The sequence below is a fragment of the Cryptomeria japonica genome, chromosome 4 (genome assembly GCF_030272615.1).
Source record: "Cryptomeria japonica chromosome 4, Sugi_1.0, whole genome shotgun sequence".
NCBI classification, from domain to species: domain Eukaryota; kingdom Viridiplantae; phylum Streptophyta; class Pinopsida; order Cupressales; family Cupressaceae; genus Cryptomeria; species Cryptomeria japonica.
In genome coordinates, this window is record NC_081408.1 from 604,053,264 (window position 1) to 604,081,203 (window position 27,940).

Consider the following 27,940-nt stretch of genomic DNA (forward strand, 5'->3'; position numbering starts at 1 on the left):
GCACATCCTTCAAAGGATAAACCAAGAAACATGCCTTCCACAAGAGAATGTTGCAACAAAAGCTTGCATGAACATGATATTGAATTGATATGAAAATGATTCAATTGATATGTTACAATGTACAAATGAGTCTTGCTTATATAGGTAAGAGCATGAGGTAGGAGTACACAAGATGTAGATGTGTCTTAATCCTATATGGCATGACAACTACCTTGTTACAAACATTAAATGCATGATGCATTATGATTAATGTCTAAAGCAAACATTAATTAATGAGGCACGACTCATATCTTCTAGAATGCCACCTAGGATAACTAACATGATCCTATGAACAATATTAAATGACAAGTTACATAAAGCAATGTTATGACAACTAACTTATGCCAACTAAGCCTAAGTAAGCTTAATGTGTAAATGACATTTAATGACAACTAACTGTCAAATATGTGTAAGTAAACATAATACGTGAATAGGTTCCAACTAAGAACTGTTAAGGATAAAACCGTATTCATACCAACACACCCCCTTAAGTGCGACTTAGGGAGTGAGATTATCATGGAAAATGATGCAAGACTAATATTAAAATGCAATATGGGTCCCAACAACTAGGCCATGTTAGGTACTCATGGACAACTAATCACGCAACTAATCTCTTACAAATATAGAAAAGGAGAAAATCCCGTGGGACAAAACTCCTTTCCAAAATAGAGATATGCAAATCATGTACAAGTGAAAGATGAAGTGATGTATGGAGGTCTCAACATCAATATCTACATGTGTGTCTAAGTCATCCTCACATGTTTTATGGTAGTTATTCCACCATTTCTTCATTGGGAGAGAAACTTTTAGAAGAGTGAATGCAATCTTTTCTTGGTCAAAGAAATGATTAACCATATAGTATGACTCTGGAATCTGTTAGCTGTTAGCCACCTTGACTTCGGAATCAATTGTTGAAGCATTCGGAATTCCTTCACATCATTCGATGACTTATCGAACTATGAATGGAGCTAAGGCAATATATGATGCAGGTTCTGATAGATGTGCGGAGACTATCAACAAGCATTGGTTGCTGAGGCCTAGATTGCACATCTCCAAAATGCCGAAGACACTCACTATTTTTGAATTCAAGCAGGAGTATGTGGACTTGATAATGATGCTAAGTAGGATAATGGGATGTTCACATACCGTGAATTTTGAGCCGTGGATGTTTTTCTACATTGGCGAAGTCATGAATGCCAATGGGTTGGTGGGCTGGGCCAGATTAATCAGCCACTACGTGCATGAGCAGCTAAAAGATTTGAAAGAAAAGAAGTCCCAGTCCTTTTACATGAGCTCCTATGTAATTTACATGCTTGCAAGGATGGGAGGCTTTGATGGTCTGCTTGGAAAAGGAGTTATGGGCTACAGACTGACACAACTGAAAATTCACGAGAATTATCCTCAGCTGCACCTCTACAATACTAATTCTTTCAAGCTGGCGAACGACACTTTTGCCATGTACCTGACTAGACTTATGCAAATGGAACTTCATACAAGAGTGTCACCATAGGCCAGGGCTCTAGTTCAACAATTTGGGGCCACGTTCCTGCAATTTTCAAAATTTACATATATTAGGACATAGGGTTTCAATTTCCAGCCATATAAACTGCTACAGTATCCATCCGACAAACTAATACTACTAGAACTTATGAGGCAGTTGACAACTTATGACCAAATTTAGAAGAAGAAAAAGAAGCTGTCTATTGAATTCCCAATCATCCCTGAGGATTATGTGGAAGTGTGCCTAAACTTGGCAGCAGTTGAGAAGGCAACCGAAGAATTGGCATTTTACCGCTTGGCATATTACACCACCAGGTCTCTCTACAATCCATATCATAAGATCACAATGGTTGTTGGAGTGAAATTTTTACACAAGTTTCTCCTAGAAGACTACTGGGAAGATGCAAAGGACGATTTAGATGTGATAAAGAAGATGTTTTCCAGACTGCCCTTGCAAACAATCAAAATAGGTGAAGTAATGTAGGTGTTGGATCAAGTGAAGGAAGATTTGGACTTGGTGCAACCAGAATTCGAAAAGGTGAAAGATCAACCCATATAGCTCCCAAATTGGTCAGAACCAGAAGTTGATGATTTGGATATTTTGGCCAGACCGGTTCTAAAATTTACTAAACATTGGGTTGATTGGCATATAAGAAGGTTGAAAGAGGGAAATGTCCACCTGACCTTCCAATTGATATGAAATCTTGATTCCCACAGCGAGGCTACAAGAGGATCTTCACAGGCCCAAGGTGAAGAAGAGGAAGTTCAACAAAGGGAGGCTGATCTTGGAAAAGGAAGGAATGTTCCAAAAAGGCCACGGATGTTGAAAAGGAAGAATGTTCAGCAGGAAGCCCAAAAGGAAGTCAGTCAAAAGTTCTGCAGGAAGAACCACTGCAGAAAAGAGCAATGGTGGAAAGGATGTAGTTGCCAGCTAGTTCTTCCAGTGTATAAGAGGTAGAAATGTTTTTACAAGAAAATCCGACAGATCCACCTCTAGGTAACATCCCTAATAGTGCTCCAGCACAAGATATTCTCAGCGTCTGTGCTTCACATAGACCCAATCAGCCAGGAGGTTAGAGACAGGAGAATCCTCATCATCAGGAAGAACCTCGCCAAGATAGTTTCATGGAAGCAATCCTTGGGGAGATGGATGAAATATCACAGGACCATGAGCAGATGGAAATTCATAGTCACTCCATTCCCACTCCTAATTGGCTGATAGATAGATTAAGGAAGTTGGAAAAGGAAATTGATCCAGCATAGGAGTTAGAAGAGTTGTTAAAAAGAATGGATCAATCGACAGAGAAGAAGGCTCCTCGAAAATTCTCCAAGGTTGTGAGGGATGAATCTTGATCCCAAACCTTGCATATAGCTGAGCCTGCAGTAGATAAAGACATGAATAAGATTATGCTAGAAGATTATGTGATTAGACAGATTGATCTAGGGCATGCTTCCACTGGGCAGGTAATAGAAGACTTCGAGGGATCTTCCTTGGCCATGAAAGAAAAGATGCAAAAAACAAAGGCAAAATGTAAAAGGCTGAAGGAAGAAAATAGGGCCTTATGTGAATACATTAGAAGTCTCAAACGACCACTTAGAGAAGCAGTTCCCTCATTCATTCCTCATTCCTCTCTCCCTAAGGAAGTCATTGATGACACAAAATGACAGAAGTAATTAGAGAAATGGCCCAAAGTTCCAGGGAATGGGTGGAAGACGTCTTTACTACATCTGGAAAGTTCATTGAAGACTTAGCTCATCTTCATTCCAGGTTTGTTGCTCTTCCAAATAGACTGGAGGTAGTGGAAGGTCTGTGGGAAGATGTTCACATCTATCAAGACTTAACCATTCTGCGACTCAGGGCTCTAATGAAGATTCCAAAGCAAACACTGATCGATGGGAAAGTAATTCAGGAGAATGAGATTTATGATTTTTCTCGATGGTTCTGTGCTGTTTGCTCTGGAAGGAATACCTTTGAAAAGTTTAGCATGGAGTCTTCAACTTTAAAAGACTCAATTAGAAGGGTGCAGGATGAAATTGTTAGCGGGATTGAAGCGTTATTTGCAAAGAAGTTGAGTGAAGATGGAGTGACAGTGAACTCCCTGAAATCCCAACTCCACGAATTCTTCTTCTTAGGATCATTTTCCAAGGAACATTTTGCAAATGTTTCCTCATTGTGTAGCATGATGAAGAAAATACAGGAAATGATGGTGGAGTGGGAGAACTTCTTTTCCAAGAGCGAGGAAGAAATCACCTTGATGGAGTTTGACATTGAAAGTGTGCCAAGTGTTTCCGTAGAGAGCTGGAGGCTGTCATCACTAAATTCATCATGTATGCAATTAATGAGCGGGATAATGGTTGTCCATTCTTTGACGAGAATCTTTTGACTGAGTAGTGGTGGCGCATTTACTGCTGGAATATTTTGACTTAGTGGCGGCCTGGTCAATGCATATTGAATGCATGAAGAATCTTTTTGCATGCAGCTGCCATATTAATGATTTTATGACAGATTCCTTTTACATGCAGCTGTCCAATGGAGAATGATGTGCATTTATTTCTGCATGGAGAATATTCATTATTTTTGGGGAAATTTGATGTAATGGGGTGCATATAATGCACAAATGGATGCCATTTTTGGGCTTAGTGGGTATTAATTGCTGATTCCCACCTTGTTGCATCTTGAATGGAGAATCTTTTAGAGTGAAACCCTAATTAGGGTTTGCATGTTTTCATGGCCCAAGGCCTATATAAAGGGGGACCCCCCTCATTTGTAAAATGAGAGATTGTTTTTAGAGATTGTTGCTTTTTTTTCGAAGCAAACACTTAATACATTGTTCGATTGTTGGTGTGTTCTTGTGTTGTTTCAAAGCTTGCATGTTCTCGCTCTCTTCATTTAAAGTAGATTTGCTTTATGTTGTTAGAAGAACTGGATTTGATAGGATTGCTTATTGCAGAGTCTGAGCTCATACTTTTTGTGTGCAACTGATTGTTGCATACTTTGCAAAGTTACCCTGAGCCTATTATATGTGTATGCTTAACTTCGATTATCAGTGAAGATTGTTCGACTTGATGGTCTCCATTGGTGATTTGAAAAACCCCTACACACCCTCTGAAGATTGCACCGCCTTCGGGTAGTTGTGATTTGCTGGCGAACCGAAGTGTGGTTTGATTTTGCACGAGTGATTTCTTCTCCTTGTTCTTAGGATTAAGTTAGTCTTAGTGTAGTTTCTTAAACCCTAGCCTTATTTACTTTCAGTATATTCCAAATTGAAAAGGTCCCGCAAAAACATTGTTTTCAAAGCTAAATCATTCGTAACAAATCCTTGAACTTGCACAAATTTGTTATCCTCTTCAAGTGAATGCGTAAGGCCCCTTGGGTTAACAGCAAACTCATCAACTGACTGAGTCATATCCAGGCTTAAAGGAACCTTGGAGTTAGCCGTTTGAACTTTTTTGCAATCTTAGCACATGGTATAACTTTGATCAAGAGAGAATAGAGTGACCGTTGGTAAACTTTATTCTGTGTTAGACGCCGTCATAAAAAACACATCAACAAGAAGCAATGTTGTTTAGCAATTAGGGTGCTTCCCAATAAGATAGTCTTTGGGATGAGAGGTATGGCTCCCTATCTTCTATGACTAAGCTTAAAACTATTTATGCTATGGGGAAACCTAAAAAGGGGGTAGAAATGCTGGAAGCAAATAAAACAAGTAGAGGCTCACATGAGATGGATCAATTGTTTTAACTACCAGAACAGAGCTTAGCAGCTCACAATGCAATAATCAACAAAGGCAAACATGCATGCAACTAGTAAAGATGAACAAAGACCAGTCGATAGTCACCTAGAATAGATACTTAGCTTCTCATTAAGTTCATGAATCATTACAGATCTGAATACATGTATGCTTTGGAAACATGCTTAGAAGCACTCCTAAGTAACAAAATAAGGGAAGTGGACTTCACAAAAGCATCATGCTCAAAAACTTAATTGTGAGAGTGTTGACTATTGTTCAGGCACGCAGGTCAGTATTTATAGTTATTCTACCAAATCTATAATTGTTTTCCCCCAAAATTATATTTGAATCTGAATTTTTGTGGAGAGAGGACGTTTATGTGAATTTAGCACATTAATGGTCCTTGTTGGGGGTAGGAGTGGGTTGTGCGGCCTTTTGATAGCCTTTTCTTTGACCTAGTATTACACTTTAGTGGTGTTGGTAGGTGGAACTAGTTGGTTGGGGCACCATTTGGTTGGTGGTCATGAATGCTCGGTCTTGTCATCTTGCAAATTTTGAATTCTTGTATTGGATTGGTCTTGCTGTGGCTACTTTAACACACTAGAGTCCTTAGGATGATGCAAGGAATTTATAGGTGCCATAAATTGTATAGATGTGATGAGAAATGAAGTGTTCCTAAGCTACAATGGCTGTTGGATGAGATAACAACTGGCAGTTTGTGGGATTTTTGAGAGGCTTTCCCTTTGTATTTGTGAAAAAGACTTGGGTGTGTGCCATGTGTCCCCGGTCAAGCAATGCCTAAATTCAATGATACAAGTGGAGCTTGCATGCACTTGTACATTGTGTCCTTTTTGTTATAACATTGTTTTCTCTGCCACATGTTATAATCCTGAGGCTTCTTAGGAAAACTTGTTCTGTTATATTTGAAAAGTCCCACACGTCATTAGATTTGATCTAACTTGGAGCATCGGATGGCACATGCTTGTTGGGACTTAGCCTTTTTTTAAGCCTACAAAACTCAAAATACCAAAATCGGATCAAGAGTGAAGAGGCCTCTAGATGCCACTGGGCATTTATATTGATCGAAGACAAAGGTAGGATATATCCATTGCTTGTAGTGAAGAATTTATTACAAGAAGACGATGAAGCATCAATTGGAACCAAGAAGTTTAATTTTCTTGCTTCAACTATCATAACCTCCCACAACTGCTGGAGATAAGTCAAGCTGTGTGGTACCACGAAAATCAAGTTATGAATTGTGTTTTGGAACATAGGTGCTGACTAGGATGAGAATCTTGCTGATGAAACTGCAAAGATCACAGAGCAATGGCTGAGGTTTGTGGTGTGTTCTAGTGATCCAGATCCTCCTAGATCAATTGGAATTAAATAATTATATTGATTCTTACAAATTGTCATTATTTGTTGAATGAAATTGATGGAAATGTCAGAAGATATTTTACCTGTACGAAGTTTGTTATAGTCGACCGATTTGACAGTCAATAAATATAACTAGATATGTTTTACATTGCAAAATGAATATAAACAAGAATCGAACACAAGCAATGACTATTCCCACGTGTCACATTCTTACAAGGTTGTAATGGTTGACATCAATGCAAATCCATTGAAGTCATTCAGGGCAAGAGATATTTGGTGAGTTGTTTGTCTTCATTTACCGGAGTTTTGGGTTAAGATTGTTGCTCTCATTTTTTGGCTTGTTATTGCTCATGAAATTGTCCACAGTTTCAGCCCTATTGTGGACTTCCTGAAAGCAATAATGAAGGATACTCAGCCCCTCAAGCATTACTAATGCTGTCGATTTGCCCTTCAATTTTTCTCTTGTTCCTTGCAGATTTTCCATGAAGCGATTGGGATTGGTTTAGTTATATCCCCATTCCTTTTCTTACTGCTCCATGATCTACATTAGGCCACCTAGTCTATCGTTGATGTTGGCCAAAGCTAAGTGGATTGTATTGTTGTATCAGAAGCAGCAGGGTGAGGGAGGGGGCAAAGTGCCATTTGATTCCTGTCATTGGGTTAGACTTAATGCTTTTTAGTGAAGTTATTGGGGTCTCCTTTAGTCACTCTACTAGCTGATTTAAAGGCTTCAGGGTGGAAAAATGTGGAGAGTGTGGGTATTTTGTTGGTGGAGGGGTGGGTGGGGTGGGGTGTGGAAAAGCAAGGGAATGGGGCTGTATAAACCAGCTCTTGATGATGGAAGACAGGGAATACAACTAGCGTGGCCAGAAAAAAATATCATCAGTATTGTTAACTTAAGTGGACTAATTGCTAATAGATGATTTTTGTATGCATGTATTGATATGGGAACAGATTGTATCATATATTTTACACTATAACAATGGGTTGTAGTAGTGAGGATTAGTGTAGTTTGTGCATGCCAGCAGCTGTAGAATATCATTATCATCACAAGGGGGTTGTAGGCTTGCAGCATTTATAGTTTTAGCTAACAAATGTAGCTATGACAGCTCACTCTTCACTTACTCTGCAAGGTAAGAGGAGAAGCAGAAGAGAGAAGAGTAGCTGATCCTATCTTCATCAAGGAGGAAGTTGTGGGTGTAATGTCAACATCATGAAGCAAATTTTGATAAAAGAACTAATAAGAGGGTATCAATCATATGGGACAGCCTTTAATGGTTAACACTCGAGGACAAGCACTTCAAGGACACAGATCTCCAAAACAACAAATTCAATCTCTACAAGGAGGATTATCAGCCACCACACTTTCATTGAGGAGGAGGAAGGGTTCAACTTTAGCATGATATTAGTGCAAGAACTTGTTTCAAGCTTGATTTTATGATAATGTTCTGAAAACACTTATGGGCCTCCCTTATTAGATGTGAAGATAGATGAGCTTTACTACCATTCTTTACAGACTTATTATGGAATGAATAAGGGAAGTGAGAGAGGGACATGGTATCAACAGAAGCATTAAGAAACCACCGGAAGGCTAGAAAAAGTTCATACACCAACTCACAGAAACTACTAAGGAGAAAGAGGGAGAGATTCTTCCACCTCTCACACGACAGATTTTATGGGACTAAATTCCTTCCAAGGGAAGTGTGCTCCAGCAAGGATCTGGAAAAACAATCACAAGATCTGTACGCTTTGATACATACTTGTGACAATGGTGGTTTTACTTGTGTTAGTGGTGGTTTCATTTGTGACAGTGGTTGTGATGTTTGTGTTGGTGGCAGTTTTATCATATTGACAATTGATTGCGCTTGTGACAATATTTGTTACACTTGTGCCAGTGGTGTTTATGTCCTACAAAGTAGCCCAACATGACATGATGCGTAACAAACAATTACAAACATTGTTTTCTTGACATCTTGATTACTGGGGATCCTTTAGGGTACAAATGGACATTTCTAGATTGCATAAATTAGAGGCAAACTTTATGTTCTATTCAAAGGAGTGTATGCATGTATCAGTGAGTGAATGTAGTGGAGTCAAGAGAATAACTGGCTGTATAATACTGGCTTCTATGCTTAATTGGGATCTTTTTAGTTTGCCTATATGATAAAGAGGAGAGGTAGCAAATAGTTGACTCTACCAGGTTAGTTTTCATCACACTGAGATCTCTAGGGTAAAATCTTTGTGCCATGTGTCTTTGCTTCTATTTCTTCTATCTGTTTATTGTTTGATTATTCCCCATGGACAATTCAAATTCTTCTACTCTAAAACATACTTTAATTAACTGCTATTTGAAAGATATTTCGACTATTAACAGTAAGCACAATTTAAGTTCTGCATTTAATTTCCAACAAGTCAATATGCAAGGGAAATTACAAATCACTAAACATAAGTTTGGTTGGCTTGTCTTACTTTTTGATACCATGAAATCCATCCTCTGTGAAGATAAATGTTTCTTTGTCTGAGGCAAAACCATTTTGTCACATGATACTTTTTGCTGCTCTACTAGAAATTTCTTGTATTTTTTTGCCAGCTTGCTTTATATCTTTTACTTTGTGGGTATGACTGGTTAGCAGACACATTACTTGCATTTGTTGCACCAAAACCACCTGCAAAACACGTACAAGTTACAGAAGAAGATGATGAAGATGATTTGGTGAGCTTTGTTTATTAGTATTTTTAATATATTTATTAATCAAATTAATTAACAGCAATAGCTTGGAATGGAGGTTGTCATAATGGTCTTCTAACTCAAATATTGTAGCATCGAGGCACTAAACATATGCTAAGAGATGATATTTTTTTTTTTTTGCATGAAAGTCCAGCGTTTTAATATTCCGGAGAGTGCAGCCCAATGGAAAAAGAACCTTTTGTTTGTTTTGCGGGATAAGTTGAGAGTACCAGGTAAATTTATGATCCTCTTTAATCACAACAAATATGTGTTGTAGTTCATGTTTGACACATAAGAATGCTAACATAATAATCATTTATTTTACAATTACTTTGGTCAATAGATATCCTATTGGTGACAATTTTATCCATTAGTCTCAAGACTTGGGGAATGGTTTTCCTCTGGTTTATTATGGCACCTATTGCATACAGATGGGATTTAGGACCTCTATATGTAAGTTTCTACCATTAGTACATTTAAAGCCAATATTTAAATTCTGATATGAATCTTTTTGGTTATTCTTCCATAAGTACATCATTGATTTATTATCTGTAACTACTGAGTCTTTTTTTTGGTGTTTCAGATTCTCACTACAGCATTCTCTATGATGTTTTTCAATCTTGGGCAGAGGCAACAAGGGGATGCCAGGTATTATGCAATAATTTGTCTTATTTTCCTAGTAGTTGATAAGCTGTGGCTTATTATATCGTTTAACTCAAAACAATAATGCTATTGCATGCCTTAAGATGCAATTCCTCATAAGATGCAAATAATTAAATCCTGTCATAAAATAACTCAAAAGATAATTAAAATCATGTATTAGAATTCCTAGTGCCATCATGTTTCTCTATGTAAGATGGTGAATTTTAATTTATAGAATTTTAGAGGCTCCTTCAGTGGTTTTGCAATAAAGTCTCTCTTCTCTTTGTTGAATTGCCTGCCTTTGTTTTTTTTTGGTCGGTAATATAGATTTTTCTTTTATTAATATATGAAAATATACGATTACAATTCAAAAGGGGCCTATAATATGCCCAGAGTATTACATGCCGGCTATAAAGAGATCTGCCTATCCCTATACATTACAACGATACAGCAAACAGGGCTGAAACTTAAATCCCTATAAGGGCTTGGGTCACAAAAAAATCATGGGTCACCATCCATAACTACAAAAACTGTCCAGCTAACACAGTGAGTTCATATCGGCAAAAAACGATTCACTTCATAGATGACTGGAAACTGCATCTGAGACCGCGCTAGAAACACAAAAAACTTGCAGGCGAGACCTCTCCTATTCAAGCCGTAGGAGAAAAAACCTTCCACGCTCAAAATTCAAATCTGGGGTGGTCGTTGTCTTGCACTTCGTCGTTTCCTTGGGATGAAACTCAAGAACCATGGCCTCCGCCTCTCCTGCGCATGCTGATATGTTCTGATCACTTCCATTAAAGAATTCCACTCCACCCTTATATGACTTAGATAGAGTCTCTAGTTCACCATATTCGGCCAGCGGACAAACGGCATGAACCCCAATTCTTCCACTGCGATTTGACTCTCGAAGCACTCACTGAAATTAAAGCCATATCCCGAGTGCGCCCATTCAAGAACAAAATCCATCCCAGATATTAGTTCTTGTTCAAAAAGAGAGTTCATGACCCAGCGGATATCCTCCTCAACAATTCCCAATTCCAGGCCCCAGGACAAAATCATGGCAGCTATATCCACATTGCATTTCCACCGATGTGTGGCTTGCTGGAAGAAAAAGCCCGGTGTCCCCTGCACTGCTTTAATAACTTCCTCTGATGGGCATTTGAGCAGTAGTTTGAGTCTTTGATTTTCCACCGGTCCATATAGAGCTTTCTGCTGCTTCTTTGTTTGGAAGGTGAATGTAGCCTCCATCCTGTCGCCAAACAACACCTGCACAAAAAAAAACACACACACACCAGCTAATAGAATAATGATGAAATGCATCAAGTTTGGCTTCTTTAAAAAGGAAGCCAGCTCGTGCGAGTAGTTAATCACATTACTGCCATGACCCTTGATAGTTATTACTTGGCTTTGTGAATATCACGTCGTCACCCGCTCACATAGATGGAAACAGTATCAACGGGAGCTTGTTGTAAGGAAGCACATGTAACGGTTCACATCACTGCCGTCATTGCTATCATTCACGCACACAAAAACAAAAAAGCTGAGGAGTAACACGCTTAAGCTGCCAATCATTACAAAGCAAGGGTTAATGACCATCAAAATTGTGATTCACACACATCACATATGTACTTCGTAAATTAGAAATTATCATATGTTGTCTGAGAGCATGATATGACCCTGTCATGTCATTATTTAGAGTTCGACTTTTAGCCCATATTATTCTAAATCCAACTTGCCGTCAAAAACTTAAAAAACGGAATCCTCAGTCTGATTAAAGGACAGAGCCCATTTAGACAATTAATCTGCATCTGTGTTGCCCACCCGTTTGATGTGGCTAACCATGACTTCTTCAAAATGAATCAAATCCTCTAAAATTATTGAGATAAAATTTTGTAGGTTCCATGCTTTAATTTGGCCATTTTTTATGGCTTGGATTATGATCAATGAGTCCGCTTTTAGATGTTTTTTAATCCCCATTTTCCGAGCACATCGAATTGCCAGCCACGCTGCATAAACTGCCGCCTCATTGTTGGTGCTCTGTTTGATACGCCGTGCTCCCAATTTTACAATGCTGCCGTTGTGATCTCGAAAAACCACTCCCACCCTTGACAGACCCCCTCCACGTTGAGCTGCCCCATCAAAATTGGCTTTGATCCACCCTGGCTGAGGTGGAGTCCATACTGTGGGTGAGTTACATTTCTTACTCATTTGCCTAGAATGCCAGGCCCCATGTCTTATTTTGATATTAGGCCATGCTTTTTGTATTTTCATCTCCTCTATGGTGAAAGGGTTTTTCGTTGAATCCATCTGAGAAGCTGCTGCCCCTAAAGTTTCCTCCACTGCCTGATCAATTCTGCTACACAACCTTCTAACATCCTTAGCCTTGTCTTGGAAAATCCTCCGATTTCTCTCCTTCCATATTTCCCATATCACAAGTGATGGGCATATGTTCCATATGCTTGAGAATGTTGATTTCTTGTTTTGTCTTGGCCAACTATCAAACACATCTTTGAGCAAATTTGGCAATGGGCTTTGCCATTGCAATTTACCTTTCACCATATACCAACATTTTTGCGCTATCTTGCATTGTAACAGGAGGTGGTCAAGATCCTCTTCAGCTTCCCCACACATAAAGCACTTGGTCAGTCCTGCTAAGCCAAGCCTTTTCCTCCTCTCACCAGTTAGAATTCTCCCTTTCAGGACCAGCTATGCAAACGCCCCGGCTTTGGGTAGACAATGCTTATGCCAAATTAAATGATTAGCTGTCTTGCAGTCCCCTACCATGCCTTCCAAAAGCCTATAGCCTAATTTAATCGAGTAGTTCCCATCTTTAGAACCACACCAAATTACTCTGTCCTGATCTTTTGTGAGGTAAATCTTTCTCTGATCCAAAACTTGTTTTAACAACATTTGTTGTTGATCCGATAGCCCTATGTCTGAGAGGTCTTTCCAGCACCAAACTTCTCCCGGGTGACTTTGTTTGCTCATCAAATAGTCACTGACCTTGTCACCCCAGATCCTACATAGAAGAGATTTTGCTTCGGAAAAATCGGCCATGTGTTTTATAACTGGGTACGCCGCCCACAAATCATCCCAAAATTTAGCTGACTTTCCGTTACCAATATGCCATGAAAGATGTTTTGTGAGTACTTTCCTGCTGCTCACTATGAAGTTCCAAATTGCAGATCCCGTGGGTGGGTTTTTGATTGTGAATATTCTGTGATTCTCCATTGTGTCTAGGTATTTGGCCCTCATAATCTTTACCCATAATTGATTTGGGTTAGTATAAATGCTCCAAGAGAGTTTAGCTCCCAGAGCCTCATTCATAATTTGCCAATTCCTAAGCCCAGCACCACCCTTCACTTTTGAACTGCAAACTCTTTCCCAAACCAACAGAGGGATCTTATCTTGTTCATTAGCTCCATTCCAGAAGAATTTTCTCATTTTCTGTTTGATCACATTGATGATTTTGCTGGGGATTTTTAGACATGTCATTGAGAAAATGGGGATGGCTGAGACAACTGTTTTTAACATCAAAATTCTGCCTACCAAAGTCAGCCATTTACTTTTCCATCCCTCCAATCTGTTGAAGCAACTTTCTACCAAATTTTTCCAAATTGTTGACTTATTAGCGCCTCCGAATAAGGGAACACCTAAAAACTTACTTGGTAAAGTTCCCAGCTTCATGCCAAGAATGCTGCTAATTTCCCTCTGTTTAAGAGGTGGAGTATTGAAGAAAAAAATCTCAGATTTGAGCCAGTTCACTTTTTGACCTGACACTTGTTCATATTTATCTATCACTTGTTTTGCAACCTGAGCTTCCCTTGCCGAGGCCTCTCCAGCCAGGAAAGTGTCATCAACGAATTGTAGATGAGTCAAAGGATCCACCCTTGCAGCAATCCTTATCCATTGGCCAGCATTACAATCTTTCGAAATCAAACGCCCCAGCACTTCTGCCATAATAATGAAAAGAAAAGGGGACAATGGGTCCCCCTGTCTTAAACCCTTGTTGGAAGAGAAGTAACCCCGAGGGCTCCCATTGATAAGGATTGAGAACCGAGGGGATTTAATACAACTTTCTATCTAGGCTATCCAAACCGGGTCAAAGCCAATTTTTGCAAGAACTTTTAAGAGGAAATCATTATTAACCTCATCATAGGCTTTCCTGATATCCACTTTTATCATCATATTCTCCTTTTTAGATAGACAGATGGAATGTATTGCCTCATGTGCCAAAATAATACCTTCATAAATCGATCTAACGGGGATAAAACCACTCTGCTCCGGGGAGATAACCTCTTCCATAATACATTTTAGCCTGTTAGCTATCACTTTAGAGATCACTTTATAGATCGTGTTGCACAAAGAGATGGGCCTGTAGTCATGGAAAGTAGATATTTTTTCCTTTTTTGGGATCAGTGCTATGAAGGTATTGTTAAAGTCCTCAAGGATGAAACCACCTGTTCTAGACGACTCCACTACTTTTCATAAATCGTTTGCCAAAATGTCCCAGAAATGTTGAAAGAAAAGAGCTGGGAACCCATCTGGTCATGGAGCTTTGTCTACCCCCATGTCAAAAACTGCAGCCTTTACTTCCTCCATTAACACAACCCTGAGTAACATTTTGTTATGCTGCTCCTTCACACGGGAGGGTAAGATATCCATAGTAGAATGCAACTCTTTGTCTGCCCTTGCCTCTCCATTGAAAGTACTCGAGAAGAAGTTCACCGCCTCACTGTTAATGGAATCCTGGTCGGTTAACAGCTCCCCCGCCATATTGTGTATTGAGAAAATTTTGTTAAAATTCCTCCTAACTTTTGTAGAGGTGTGCAAAAATTTGTTATTCCTGTCACCTTCTTTCAACCATGTCTCACGGGATTTCTGTCTCCAAAAGGTTTCTTCTCTTGCTAAGACTTCAGAGTACACCTTATTAAGCTGTTTCTCTCTCAGGAAGGCCGATTCATCCATGCCTTGTAAAATAATTTGTTTGTGTAGAGTTTTTAAATCTTCCTCTAGACTCAATTTCTCATTGAAAATGTTTTTGAAAGACTCTCTGTTCCACTTTTTGAGTTGTTCTTTTACAAATTGGAGTTTTTTGAAGAACATAAAAGCCTTATTACCTGGATTTTTCGGGGGGCAGGTCCCACCATGTCTCCACCAAAGATCTTAAGTTGTTATCCCTTAGCCACATAGCTTCAAATTTGAAAGGGCATGTATCAGGGGCTCTTTCATCCTGAATTCGGATGCCAATGGGGTAATGGTCTGATCCCGTGAATGGCAGAACATCAGCACTACACGTCCACAGATGAGAGGACTAGTCACCAGCTACGAAGAATCTGTCCAGTCTTTCTGCTATGTTTAAGAAACCACTTCTTCTGTTTGTCCAAGTGAATTCCCCAGTTTTGAAGGGGATTTCTATTAATCCCGATTTGGTGATGAAAGAGCCAAAATCTAAGTTACTCTGCCTCATCCATGAAAAATAAATTGAATGAATGATTCAATAATCGGATGATTACATTGAATGATATACACACGTATATATAGAGGTTACAAGACGATGTTCTATAATTAGAACATAACGTTAAAGTAAAATATTAAAGAGCTAAAAGCTAAATTAAGCTTAAAAGCTAATTAACAAAAAAGAAAAAGCTAAATGCTAAATAAAGCTTAAAAGCTAATTAACTAAAAAGCTAAATGACCATTAAACAAGGAACTAAATATAGGTGACTAAAATATAATTAAATATTCTAATAATCCAACCATTGCCACCCAATTTGTCTGATGGTCGAATCAAGGCATTGAAGTCTCCACCTATAAGGAAAGGTGTTACAATGTCCTGTTTAAGGCACCCTAAGATATCATTCCACAATTGTTTTTTTAAGGAGGGGCTATTTGGGCCATAGACATTGATTAAAAACAATTGCAGCTGAAGTTGCTTCGAGAAAATTTGCACCCACTGCCACCAGTGTCCCTTGTTAATGCCGCTGACATCCACTAGGGACTCATTCCACAAAATGGCTAAACCACCCGAGGCTCCTTGAGCCTCAACTAAGACACATTTCCATTTTTTGAATCTACTATAAAAGGTTTCAAAATCTTCAGACTTAATTTTGGTTTCTTGAAGGCAAATGAGATCCGGGCGAAACTGATCAAGGCATCTCTTAATCAGTCTAACCTTGTCAGGGGCATTGCAGCCCGTGACATTCCACGAAAGGAACCTCATTGCTTCCGGGAAGAGACCACGTCCCTTCTTGATCTAAGTCTGAGTTTTCTTTGGCCAGCAACATTACCTGCAATCTCCAATCTAACTCTGTTGGATTTAGGTCCTCTTTTCTTACTCTCGCCTATCTTTACCTTAGCATTTTGAGCCAAAGTCATTTCCAGAGTTCTCCTATCCGAAACCCCAACTATAGCAAGAAGTCCCATGTCATCCTCTCCCTCCGGATTATCAGATAGATCTCCCTTGGATTCTGATGAAATCAGGTCACCTCCACTATCTTTCACCCCTTCAAAGGATGTGTCTAGGTTTCGGATGGGAGAGATTTGGATATCCTTAAAGACCGTTTCCTCCACAGTCTGATCAATTGTTAGAGGTGTAGAGGAGAGCTTGTCATCTTGTAAGTGTGTCCTTTCTTGAGGCACCTCATTATGTTCTTTAGGCATATCCTCCATCTGAGTCTTTGGGACTAAGGTCTCTTCCTCATCTGCCATGGTAACAACTTGAAAAATTTGTGGGGACACATTGCTTTCCTCTTTAGTATGGTCAGCATTTTGCTTATGATTCTCTGATGAGGTTAAATCCGGAGCACTTAAACCAGTGACAGGGGCCCAGATGTTTCCCACTTCATCCATCACCTTACTCTGCAAGTGAGGATCACTATATTGGTTTTGGATCGTCACTGAATCTGATCCGACAGTGTTTGTTAGGGTTACCAGGTGCTTTGTAGATGACTTTGATGCAAAGAGATCGTCAATTAGTCCTTTTCTAGAACAAAGAGATGCTATTGTGTTGAGATCAGGCCCATAACTCTTCCTAGAATGTTGCAATACATCCCAATCCAATGTTTCCCATTGAAGTTCCCAGTCCTTGGATTTTGAAAGCCTGATTATATCCTCTGCTATTCCATCTTGGACTTTAGACTTTCCTTTGTCTCCGATTTTGCATTCCCCTTTAGCATGGGCAAAGGAATTGCAATCTGAGCATGTTGCCATCCTTTCTTCCAGGACCACCTTCTGCGCCCAGATCCCCGAACCAGTTTTGGTTTCTATTGTGTCCGGTAAGTTATGCACCGGATCCCAATCAATGCATATCTGCGAGACCATACTGAAATTTGTAGGATCTATAAATTCCTCAACTTTTTTGAAAAAATCTAGGTTTTCTCCTATTTTTTTTAGGGTTTCTGTGTTCTTGTATTCCTGAGGCAACCCTGGAACTTTAATCCATATTGGCACCCTATTGATGGTTTCTGCGATTGGGTTGAAATTTGGTTTCCATTTGAGAATGCTAAAGCCTTTTCCATCCATAAAGAAAGGTCCATTGTCAAGAATCCAATCCGTATCCATATTAGTAGGGCATATAACTAGGAAAAAGCCATTTTCTATTGTTTCTAGTTCTACAGCCTCCCCCCAAATAGAGTCACACCATGCCCTAATTTTTAACAGAGACGGCCACGAGGCCCCCCATTTCAGGAAGAGAGCATTGGCATTAAGAAAACTGATATTATCACCCCATTTAACATTCGAGATTTCAATGTTCAGGACTCTATTATAGGTTGAGTTAGGGCATACCTCTAACACTTTCGCAGCTTCCCTCGAAGGCTTCTGCTTCCAAAATTTCTCCTGCACCGTCTTGAAATCCACCTTCTGACGGTTGCTTAGTGCCTCATACCCTCCGAAACTGTCGTTGATCTTAAACCTGTCGTTACGTTTAAAACCACCCGTTGTCGTCCTCCTTTGTTGCACAGTCTCTGGACCCTTCCATGGCCAAGACTGATCTCAGAACACTGTGCGGGTATCTCTGAAATGGCCACGATATCCATTCCTATTCTTCGGCCATTTTCCATTGAGCCCTCCATTGTATCTGAAACCCTCATGGCGTCTGAAGCCCTGCCAGGGTCGATCCGCCATTTTTTTTTTTAGTACCTCGTGATAGTTCCACAAAATTGTCAAATTGCCTGCCTTTGTTGATGCTGTCATCAAGAATGCTTTAAATACTTAATAACATGTGTGCCCATAAGTTTGGCCTTTTTTAATTGATATAACTCTAAAGAGTGACCACCTTTTAGGCTAAGCCTATTTTGTTTTTCCATGTTAGAATTAACCTCATTCTCTTGTCAGGCATTTTGTTCTCATCACTATCTAAATTCTTCTCGTTTTATCATGTTGCATTTGGTATCCTTCCCATGCTTATTATTGTTGTCAACGTTATGATTAGCTGGGCTAAAATAATATCTTCTTGTTATCCATCACTTTCTTGTACTAATATGCTGCCACTGTTATATAAATGGACAATATTAAAACCTTGGGTTATTTGGTAATGAGACCTTGGGCTTCTTACATACATGTTGCTGCTATTGTTGTACTTGGTTTTTTTCTTGTGGTGCTTTTCCAGTGACATGCCATCAAGATTACATGCATATGTACCTATAGTTACAAGGGAGGCATATAATTGTCCAATGCATATAATATAATCTGTTACAAGGGAGGCATACAGAAGCATATAATTTGTTTCTGTACATGCTTCTGTATGTTTTGTAGGTTTTCATTTCTTGTATATTTTGATCCTGTTGCTCTCTTGTAACAATGTCTATTTCTGAATCTTATTTGAACCTGACAATCTTTTGTGAATCTATTCTCAATGATGAGCACATGTTTCTCCATGGCCTGCTGGAGGCATTATAAATCTACACCCTCTTTTTTCCATTCTTTGTTAGCTATGGCTATGGAACTAGCGAACTCATTCTCTTCAAGCCCATGAATACATTGTGCCTTAAAGATTGTGCAAATAGTTTTTTTATTTTGCCTTCTCAATATTTGTATTCAGAAGTTGATGGGGATGCTTGCTTACAAATATCTCAGCCTCTTTGAGCTCTTACCTTCAGTTTCTCTTCCCAGTTTAGTTTCTTGCATGCCCTAGCTTCAAAGAAAATTAATTTAATTGTCAAAGGCATGTGCAGAAACTTGCTAACAAATATGTCACCCTCGTTGAGCTCTACCTTTGGTTTAATTTTTTGTGCCTCCTAGCCTTTGGGGAAATTATCTTAATTCTCAAAGAGGCATGTGCAGAAATTTGTTGACAGGTATGTAACCTGTAATGCCCCAAGCCAACCATCTAGGACATTAGCCAAGTGAACCAATTTATTTTTTTAAAGAACAACACCATTGAGAAAACAAGCTCAAGAAAAGGCACCCTACACACTAATGTGCACAACAAGTGTTGTGATAGGCACAACATACACACCAAACAACATCACCATTGCTTTGAGCAAGGTAGCACAAATAGAAGACTTAACACTACCTTGGGACAAGCCATCAAGGCAGTCACAAAAAATGAGTATGGAAGAGAGGTAGGATCCCAAAAACTCTTGGAACACACTTTGAACATCATGTGACAACCAAGAAAGTCCAGAACTGCCATAAGCTAAACTCTTTGTGACAAGTCATTAGACTTCCCACAAGTCCAATCCCTTACATATGGCATTGGGCTTGCCTCAAGTCTGATCCCTTAAACTTAAACAATGCATCAGATTTGCATCAATTCTGAGCCTTGAGATTGGGTATCAAACTTGTCCCAAATTTGGCAGGTAAAACTGGGTATTGGGAAAGTCCAATACCTAAAACTGGGTAGTGGGTTTTTGGTACGTTAAATGGGCTATCGGACTTACCCTAAGTTCAATACCTAAAATAGGGTACTAGACTTGCTGCAAGCCCGATACCAAAGATAGGGCATCAAAAATTGCCTCAAGCCGGATACCCAAGTCAACCAAGAGAACACTAAGGCATGAGACGATAGAAACACAATTTCTACTTATATAGGACAAGTAAAGAGAATTTCACTAAGATTATTTCTTCTTACAAGATTAACAAAGATAACAAAAGCACCCATGGTATCAAATTCCCAACAACTTTGATACACTGGTGGGGTATCGGGGTTTAGGGAACTCCAATAGTCTGATGAGGAAACAGCATATAAACTTATAAAGACATTCTAACTTATTTACCCAACTTCAGAAACATGCACTGAGTTCATTCATTCACATACATAGTAATGGCATTAAAAGGCACAAAATTCATTCTTTAGAGAAGGCAATGATGAAGAAAACCATACATAATGAATGACATAAGTTAAGTGGTGGTTTCCATCCCTTTGACATAGGTTTTACATAAAGTTATAGTTATGGAAGAGGACTCAATTGTCATGAATAATACATGTTACAACTTGATACAATGAAATACAATAACGAAGATATGAGGCCTTCTTCCATCTCATGCACGATCCCATGTTGCTCCAATGGTACTATCCCCAATTGTGGTTCCATGCCACCCAACCGCATGATACTGATAGGTCCATTGTGCTAGGAGATAGTTGCATGGGCAAAAGTAACAGAAACATCAAACAGGGGACTAAGGCTCATGCACAATTGAGCTTACAAAATTGGCATGGGCACATAAACAACCAAGGTCCCATCCACTCACATAATGGCTAGAGATGACCTCATGTGTAATACACATCCGAGAAGAACAAGGACAAGGATTCCAAAGCTAAGATACGGAGTGTATTGCAATAGCCCATAGTGTTGACTAAATAGGGATTGGGTATGTAATCCACTCTCCATGTGAGGAAACCCAGTTGACAATATCCAACACATTTAGATTGCAACATGTCTCTTACGTTCATACTGAGTCTCTACAAGTCCACTAGATATGATGTAGCATTAACATACTTCTGCCTGTTCTATCGTTGGATCTCTTAGGACCTCAGCAAACAATGAAAGCCACTTGCTTCTTACACTTCACACCTCAAATCTTAGTTTCTTCGTGCCAAACTGCTATTTGAGTGTGGCATGGAAGGAGGTACAACAACAGATGATAAAAGTTGTTCAAACACAAACCCAACAAGTTTTAAACAGAAGGATAGGATGGAGATCCATCCCAAAACGTTTAGTATCAAATCAACTGTACTCTTTTCTTCAAATATGCACAACAACATTCTTGTGTTTGATTAATCCATCTTTCCTAATTTCTTTGAAGTTATACAAAAAAAAGAATAGATATTTCTAAAAACCCAGAACATACAATCAATCGAAAATGAATGCAAGGTAAATCATTTTACAAACACAACCATAAACTACTAACTGTGTGGCATGTTCAACATAGGACAAGAGAGAGTTCAAACAAAGACAACAAAGGGAAATACCATCATAATGTATGCTTTGCAATACCATGGTAAATACGCTTTGCAATACACCTAATAATGTTAGTCCCGGGTATGTTATTGTTGGAGGTTCAAATTTGGGCCCAATTTTACTGGACCATTGCGCTAGGTGCCATAGTCCAGGATGACTAAGGCACTAGGCACCATAGCCCTAACCTTTTGGAGTGCTCAGGAAACTAGTTTCTTGCTCTAATTCTGACTGCTACACTTTCAATATCCTCTCGTGCTGACTAAACTTCTCAAGCTAGGCGGCCAAAACCACCAACAATTTTTTATTTTCTTTTCTCTGGAATGAATCAATGAATGTATTCATTCTCCTTCTTGCCTAAGTGAAATCTCTCTTCTCAGCATGACCTAGATGTTTTTCTTGCAACTTTTCTTTCCCTTTTCCTGTGTAACCTGCTAAAACATTTGACTAGCCACTCTCCGTTCTTTCTTACACGCAGGGGGAAGTAACTTATTTGGCACACTTCTTTTTTAGTTTCATAACTGCAATAATCCTTTCTTTCTGTCCATTTACTTTCTCCTCTACTTTGCTATGTGCTTGCTTTTTAGTTTTTTATTTTATTATTATTTTTTCAAATTCATTTTACCAGCAGCATCAATATGGTTGGCCTATCGTAAAATTCATTTTCTTAATTTTGGAACAAATAAATAAGTGAAATGACTTAATCAATAATTGAAACAATTGCATAAAATTTTAAATATCATTTAATGCTATACTAGCAATTTCCCTTTTTTATTTCTTTCTTTATTTCTTTGTTCCCAAATGCATCATACAACAGTACCATGCAATATTCATTCATTGAACCTAAACAATGCAAACAATGAACGTGCAATTGTAACTGAACATACACACACTCACACACACATTTACAAGGTCACCCACAAGTTCACAACACAGTGGACCCCAAAATCACCATTGATTTGTGTTTGGGTTCACATTGGGTCTCAAATGACACATCTTGTACTCAATCTGAGTAAGATAAGGGTTAGCAACCACATTAAGGCCACTGTGACATCTTTGATACAGCCACTATTGGGAAAATAACCTAGACCTGCATATTCAGTTGGGGTGATAACCCTTACCTGTACACTCGATTCACATGCCAAGCATATCCACTCCATACATATAATAGCCAAAGCAATGTAGAATGTCCCAGTGGGGTACAACATCACATAATTCATGTTATAATCCCATCCAAACATGGAAATACTATTCGATTAAAATACTGTAATGCCTTTTTTGGACGTCTGCAAATGATATTTATCACTAAAAACTGATATTAGTGATCTTAAGTAATAAGAAATTATGATAATATTCAAATCCATACATCAAAGCATCATAATATTTAGATCAATAAATCATAGCATCATCAATATTTGAATCAACACACCATAGCATGTTCCTCATAGCAAATCATATAATGAATTTCTTGGAAATGCTTGCAAAGTGCAATCTCAAGGCTGGTCGTCCTTGTATTGTGAGAGCATGGAAGGTGGGCCACCCTTCCATCCCTCAGTTCACTTTGGAGGCTGGCCCTCCTCCTTGATCAAGCCCGAGAGCATGGAAGGTTGGTTGTCCATTCCATTTCTAGGTGGTGTACTTGATAAGAGCATGAAGGCTGGTCATCCTTTCACCTCTGGTGAACTTGGAAAGCTGGCTGTCCTTTTGCCTCTAATGATCTCAGAAGGGTGGCCGTCTTTCCTTTATCCAAGACATGATTTCTCAAGGAATTTGCTAGACTATGTCCAATTAAATGCATCTTGATGAAATAATAAATGTATTCTCAAATGGCTGCTACAATTATATTTGTGAATATTATTATTTACTGCAATCATTTTCTATTCCAAATCGATGACTTTCATTCTATGATGGATTGTTGTTGAGTGATTGATTGATTGTATGAGTATTGGCAAGCGATGATTGATAAGGGATCCTTGAATGCTTGTAATGATTTCTCCTTTATACTTTATTGGTGAAAGAGTCACCACCTTTCATAAGAATTGAGTCACTACTCTTTATTGCTGCCTTTGAGAATAATAAATTATTTTCCAAATTGATCTCCCTTGGATGTCCTCCTCAAATGAAACCTTCTACCCTTATATCTTCCAATGTGAGGGAGAAGTCACTCCTCTTCATCATGTCTCCCCATTGCAAGAGTCACAAAATTTCACACAATTACCACCTTTTGAAAGAGTAGAACCTTTCATAATTTCTGCCCTTTGAAAGAGTCACAACCTTTCACATTTACCACCCTTTGAAAGAGTACAACCCTTCCTAATTTTTGCCCTTTGAAAGTGTCTCAAACCTTATTTTTTTCCCATTCCTCCTCCTTTCGTTAATCCTTCTCCGATTTCAATGCTCAATTGTTTCTTCCTTAATCGATGGATGGATCCCTTCTCAACTGAAATGATCTCCCTTTTATATCTCATGTTTTGAGGAAGTCACAACTCTTCATTCCATGCCTTTTGACCATTCATCAAATTTAATTAAATTTTAATTATATTATATTATATTTTTATCATATTTTTATATATATATATATTTTTAATCATTATTATTCATTATTAAAACTCATTTTAAAAAAGGGTCATTACAAATACAGAAAATTGAGAACATCTTATAATCACATCCATAATCTGATACATACAAGAAAGTTGGTAGCAAATCTCATGACCCTTGGCTGAACAAATTCCTTGTCTTTTGTGAAGGTGCTCATCATACTCAACACTTGTGTGATTGTAATTGGACTTGGTGATTGTGCAGGCCCTTCGCAATATATCCTTAATTGATGCAAGCTTTGCAATGCTCTCTATAGTTAGATCAAGACAATGTGCTGTGCATGGACTGAAAAACACATTGGGATACTTCTCCATTAGAAGTCTCCTAACAACAACTTGAACATTATTTGTAATTAATTGGACCTGATTGACATTATTTGTAAGAGACAAGAAAGTTGATTAGAGGTTCTTTTTATCCATCGACCTGATTGACATGACAGTGCATTTAGTCTTTGTCCACTATTTGGAATGATTGGCAACATGCTTTTGACCATGTCCTTCAGCATATCAAACTCCAAAGCAACTCATGACCCACAACTATAATGAAATCCACCATTCCTTGCCGTGGAGACTTGACAACATTGAACAATAAACTAGAAAATCAAGAAAATTTTTCAACGGCCTTGTTCATTTGTTTGTGAACGTTCCTCAAACTTGAAGTCTCTAAAGTGGGCCACGATTCCATCATAGTATAAGGTGCATAGAAAATATTAATGTTTCCTCCTATGTTTGGCCCGTGAGATTGAAAATTAGGTGCCATGGTATTTTTGGCTCATCAAAATGATCAACCTTGGCCTTAGAAGAAGCTGATTTTGCTCGCATGTCTATCCTTGCCCTTTTGGCCTTACCTTTTGACTGAGCCTCAAGAGCTTCCTATGCTTGATGGGTGACATCTAAGGGAAACTTTTGCAAGGTTATACATCATGCCTTGATGGCTTTGACATATGCCATTGCATACTAGACCTACCTATATACCCAAAGGAACGTGGAAGAGTGATGTTATGGAAGAGCAATCCTCTTAATATACCAAACCTTTCTGATATACATGTCCATATATGCTTGAAGGTACATGATAGAGTGATGGTAAGTGGAAGGAATGTTGTATGTGAGTTTAAATTGGTATGGGAGAGTAAAGTGGTACCAAAAGAAATGGTATGTAAAAGTTCTTGGGTTTGTCTAATGCATGGGTATTGAAGAATCTAACTTAGCCAGTAACAATAGATCACTTGAAAAGGAAAGAAAGAAGAGAGAAGGCTATTTGAGAAGATAATTGTAGGTAAAGTATTTGCAATCTCTTGATCACTCCAACCTTTATAGCTCTAAAATATACCTTTGGGGCATTACTTCCTAGGGTGTGAGAGGGTCATGTTGCCAAACATTGTGTTTGGTGCTTTATAACGGGGCTTAAGAATTTTTTTTTTTTTAATAATTTTCTGCTATCTAGGTTGTATTTCTTGCAATTGGTCCTAGTACTTCACAAGAAAATAATTGCTACACAATTGCTAAATATTAGGGTTTTTTTTGAGATAGTAAGCATGACCTAACTCTACCCTAACCCTAACCATAAACTAATTTATTTAGGTTTAAGGTAAGGGTAAAGTTATAACTTGAAAAAATAGTTATAAAAAGATGTATAAGGAATAACTATAAGAATTGTAAGTGAAACTTTGCCGCACTATGTAAATTTAATACTAATAAACATTAAAAATATGAAAATGATTGCATTGAAATTTGAACATTAACAATGGTGGGCAGACTTTTGGAACTTTGGGAGCAAACTTAAGTTGCCGATTCAAGTACATGTACAGATATGGATATGGGTACAACAATTTTTTTTCCCTTGGGTACGGGTACGTCCGTACACACACATATATTATATATATGGTCAAACATCAAAATTATAAAATATAAACTGTATCAATGTATAACTATAAGAAGAGTGATACTCATAAATCCATAATCACCAATAAATATTCATAATATCGTAATATCATATTCATAATTTGCAAAAATGATAATATTCAACTTTAAAGTCTCAAAATGTCTTGGCACAATGAAAATTCAAATTACAAGCCATGGCCCATATTTAATCTCCATATTCATATTCATTAGAAGCATCAACTTCAAGGTCATCATTTGGTTCAACATCATTTGAACCACAATCCATTGGATTGCCACTCCCACTAGCTATGTCTGTGCCAAGTTCAAGAGCTGCGTTATCTATAGAGACTTGGGCAAGCTGTGCAACTGTGGCATCTAAATCGACACACTCAAGGGCTAGATCCCAATTCCTTGTCACACCCTCATTGTATTTAAGTTTATTATGTGACAGTAGATGAAGATTGAAGTGTATGTAGACATAATCTTTTGCTTTTTTTGCACCCAAACAATTGCGCTTGGCCAAGTGGATGAAGGAGTATGTACTCCAATTCCGCTCAGGTGAAGAACTTGCAACCTGTTGAGTTTGCATACAACATTTAGTTAAAAACTTAAAACATAAATTATAAAATATATATATATATATATATATATATATATATATTTAATATGATAGCATTGAATGGAAAATGATAAAAATAAAAAGATACACACTTGGGAGAGAATTTTAATTGCAAGAGGCTACAAGAAAATGGAGCCTTGACCATGTACATACCGCCACTCATTAGCATCCATCTTATATCTGGCATGAAGAGCAGTAACATCATGATATTTTGAAGATACCAATTGGCCAAACTCACTCAAGACAATATTTCGAGTTTCATCATTTGAATATATCTTTCTAAATGCAGTCTTATAACTAATAGCAACCTCCACATCTCTATATGGTGGCATCCTCCTTGACAATGCAAGTATCTCCATGCTATAAAAGTTTGGTGTCAAAGCAAATACTAAGAGATGTAAGGGGTTGGTCATCTTGTTCCAACGGTCATCAATACTTTGTTGCACAATTTTGAAAAATGTTTCCATTGGGTCATGTTTCTTGGCCTCTATTATTGCTCTTATTTTTTCCACCATGGAGTCTATGCCATCATAAATTTCACCCAAACATGGGCAATCTGTATCAACGTACTTAATCATGCTCATGATGCGCTCAGTGAAACTCAAAACATATTCCACATGATCCCACCAAACATCATCGAGGATCAATGCTCTTACTTTTTGGGCTCTTTCTGTGTTTGACTGCTTCCATACACTCCACAGGGTGTTGATGACCATAGCACTCAAGGCCTCTTGCACCTTCATAAGTTGTCCTAAGATGAGCGTGTGAGATGCAAATCGTGTTTTGACAAGCTAACATGGCATAAAAAAATACACCTCATGTATCAATCATTGAAAAAAAATCTAAAAAATAAAAAATAAAATTTAAATTACCTTCAACAACTCCAGCTTGGAGAAGGTCCTGAATATGGCTTGTGACGTGTGATGATTAGTCACAAACATTTGAATCTCCATGGCCTTTGTGTAAACTTGTTTGACCCAATCAATTTGTGTGCCAATCTTTTGCATGATTAAATTGAGTGAATGGATGGCACATGGTGTTCAAAAAATGTGTGGCCTCCACTATAAACTCAGCTGCCTTACAATTTTTAGCATTTCCCATTATGACTTGGACAACATTTTGAGGCCCCACCATGTCAATGGATTCTATGAGTATATTGGCAATGAAACTTGCATTTTTCACTTGCCCCTCACAATCCACTCACTTCAAAAACATTTTCCCTTTAGGGGACACAGCTGTAACTTTGATCAATGGCCTGTTTTTGCAATCTTTCCATCCATCAAAAATGATGGATACACCTGTTTCCGGCTATGTATCTTTGATCACTCTCAATTGTGTCTCTACGAAAGTTTTCTCCTTCACCCCTTTTCATACCCGGGACTAACATTATTAGGTGTATTGCAAAGTGTATTTACCATCTC

At 38.4% G+C, this 27,940-nt stretch overlaps 1 protein-coding gene across 4 annotated transcripts in view; it reads left to right on the forward strand.

The window, feature by feature from the left end:
* Positions 1-27,940, forward strand: part of LOC131061089 (uncharacterized) — a 51,300-nt gene that overhangs the window by 17,257 nt on the left and 6,103 nt on the right. For 2 of the 4 annotated variants that reach the window (XM_057994602.2, XM_057994601.2), the window contains exons 3-6: positions 9,278-9,360; positions 9,530-9,608; positions 9,719-9,828; positions 9,959-10,023. In XM_057994602.2, coding sequence (XP_057850585.1) covers positions 9,278-9,360; positions 9,530-9,608; positions 9,719-9,828; positions 9,959-10,023 — 337 coding nt within the window. Of the gene's footprint in view, positions 1-9,277; positions 9,361-9,524; positions 9,609-9,718; positions 9,829-9,958; positions 10,024-27,940 lie in introns of all 4 variants that reach the window. The other 2 variants (XM_057994603.2, XM_057994604.2) reach the window with 2 other exon arrangements.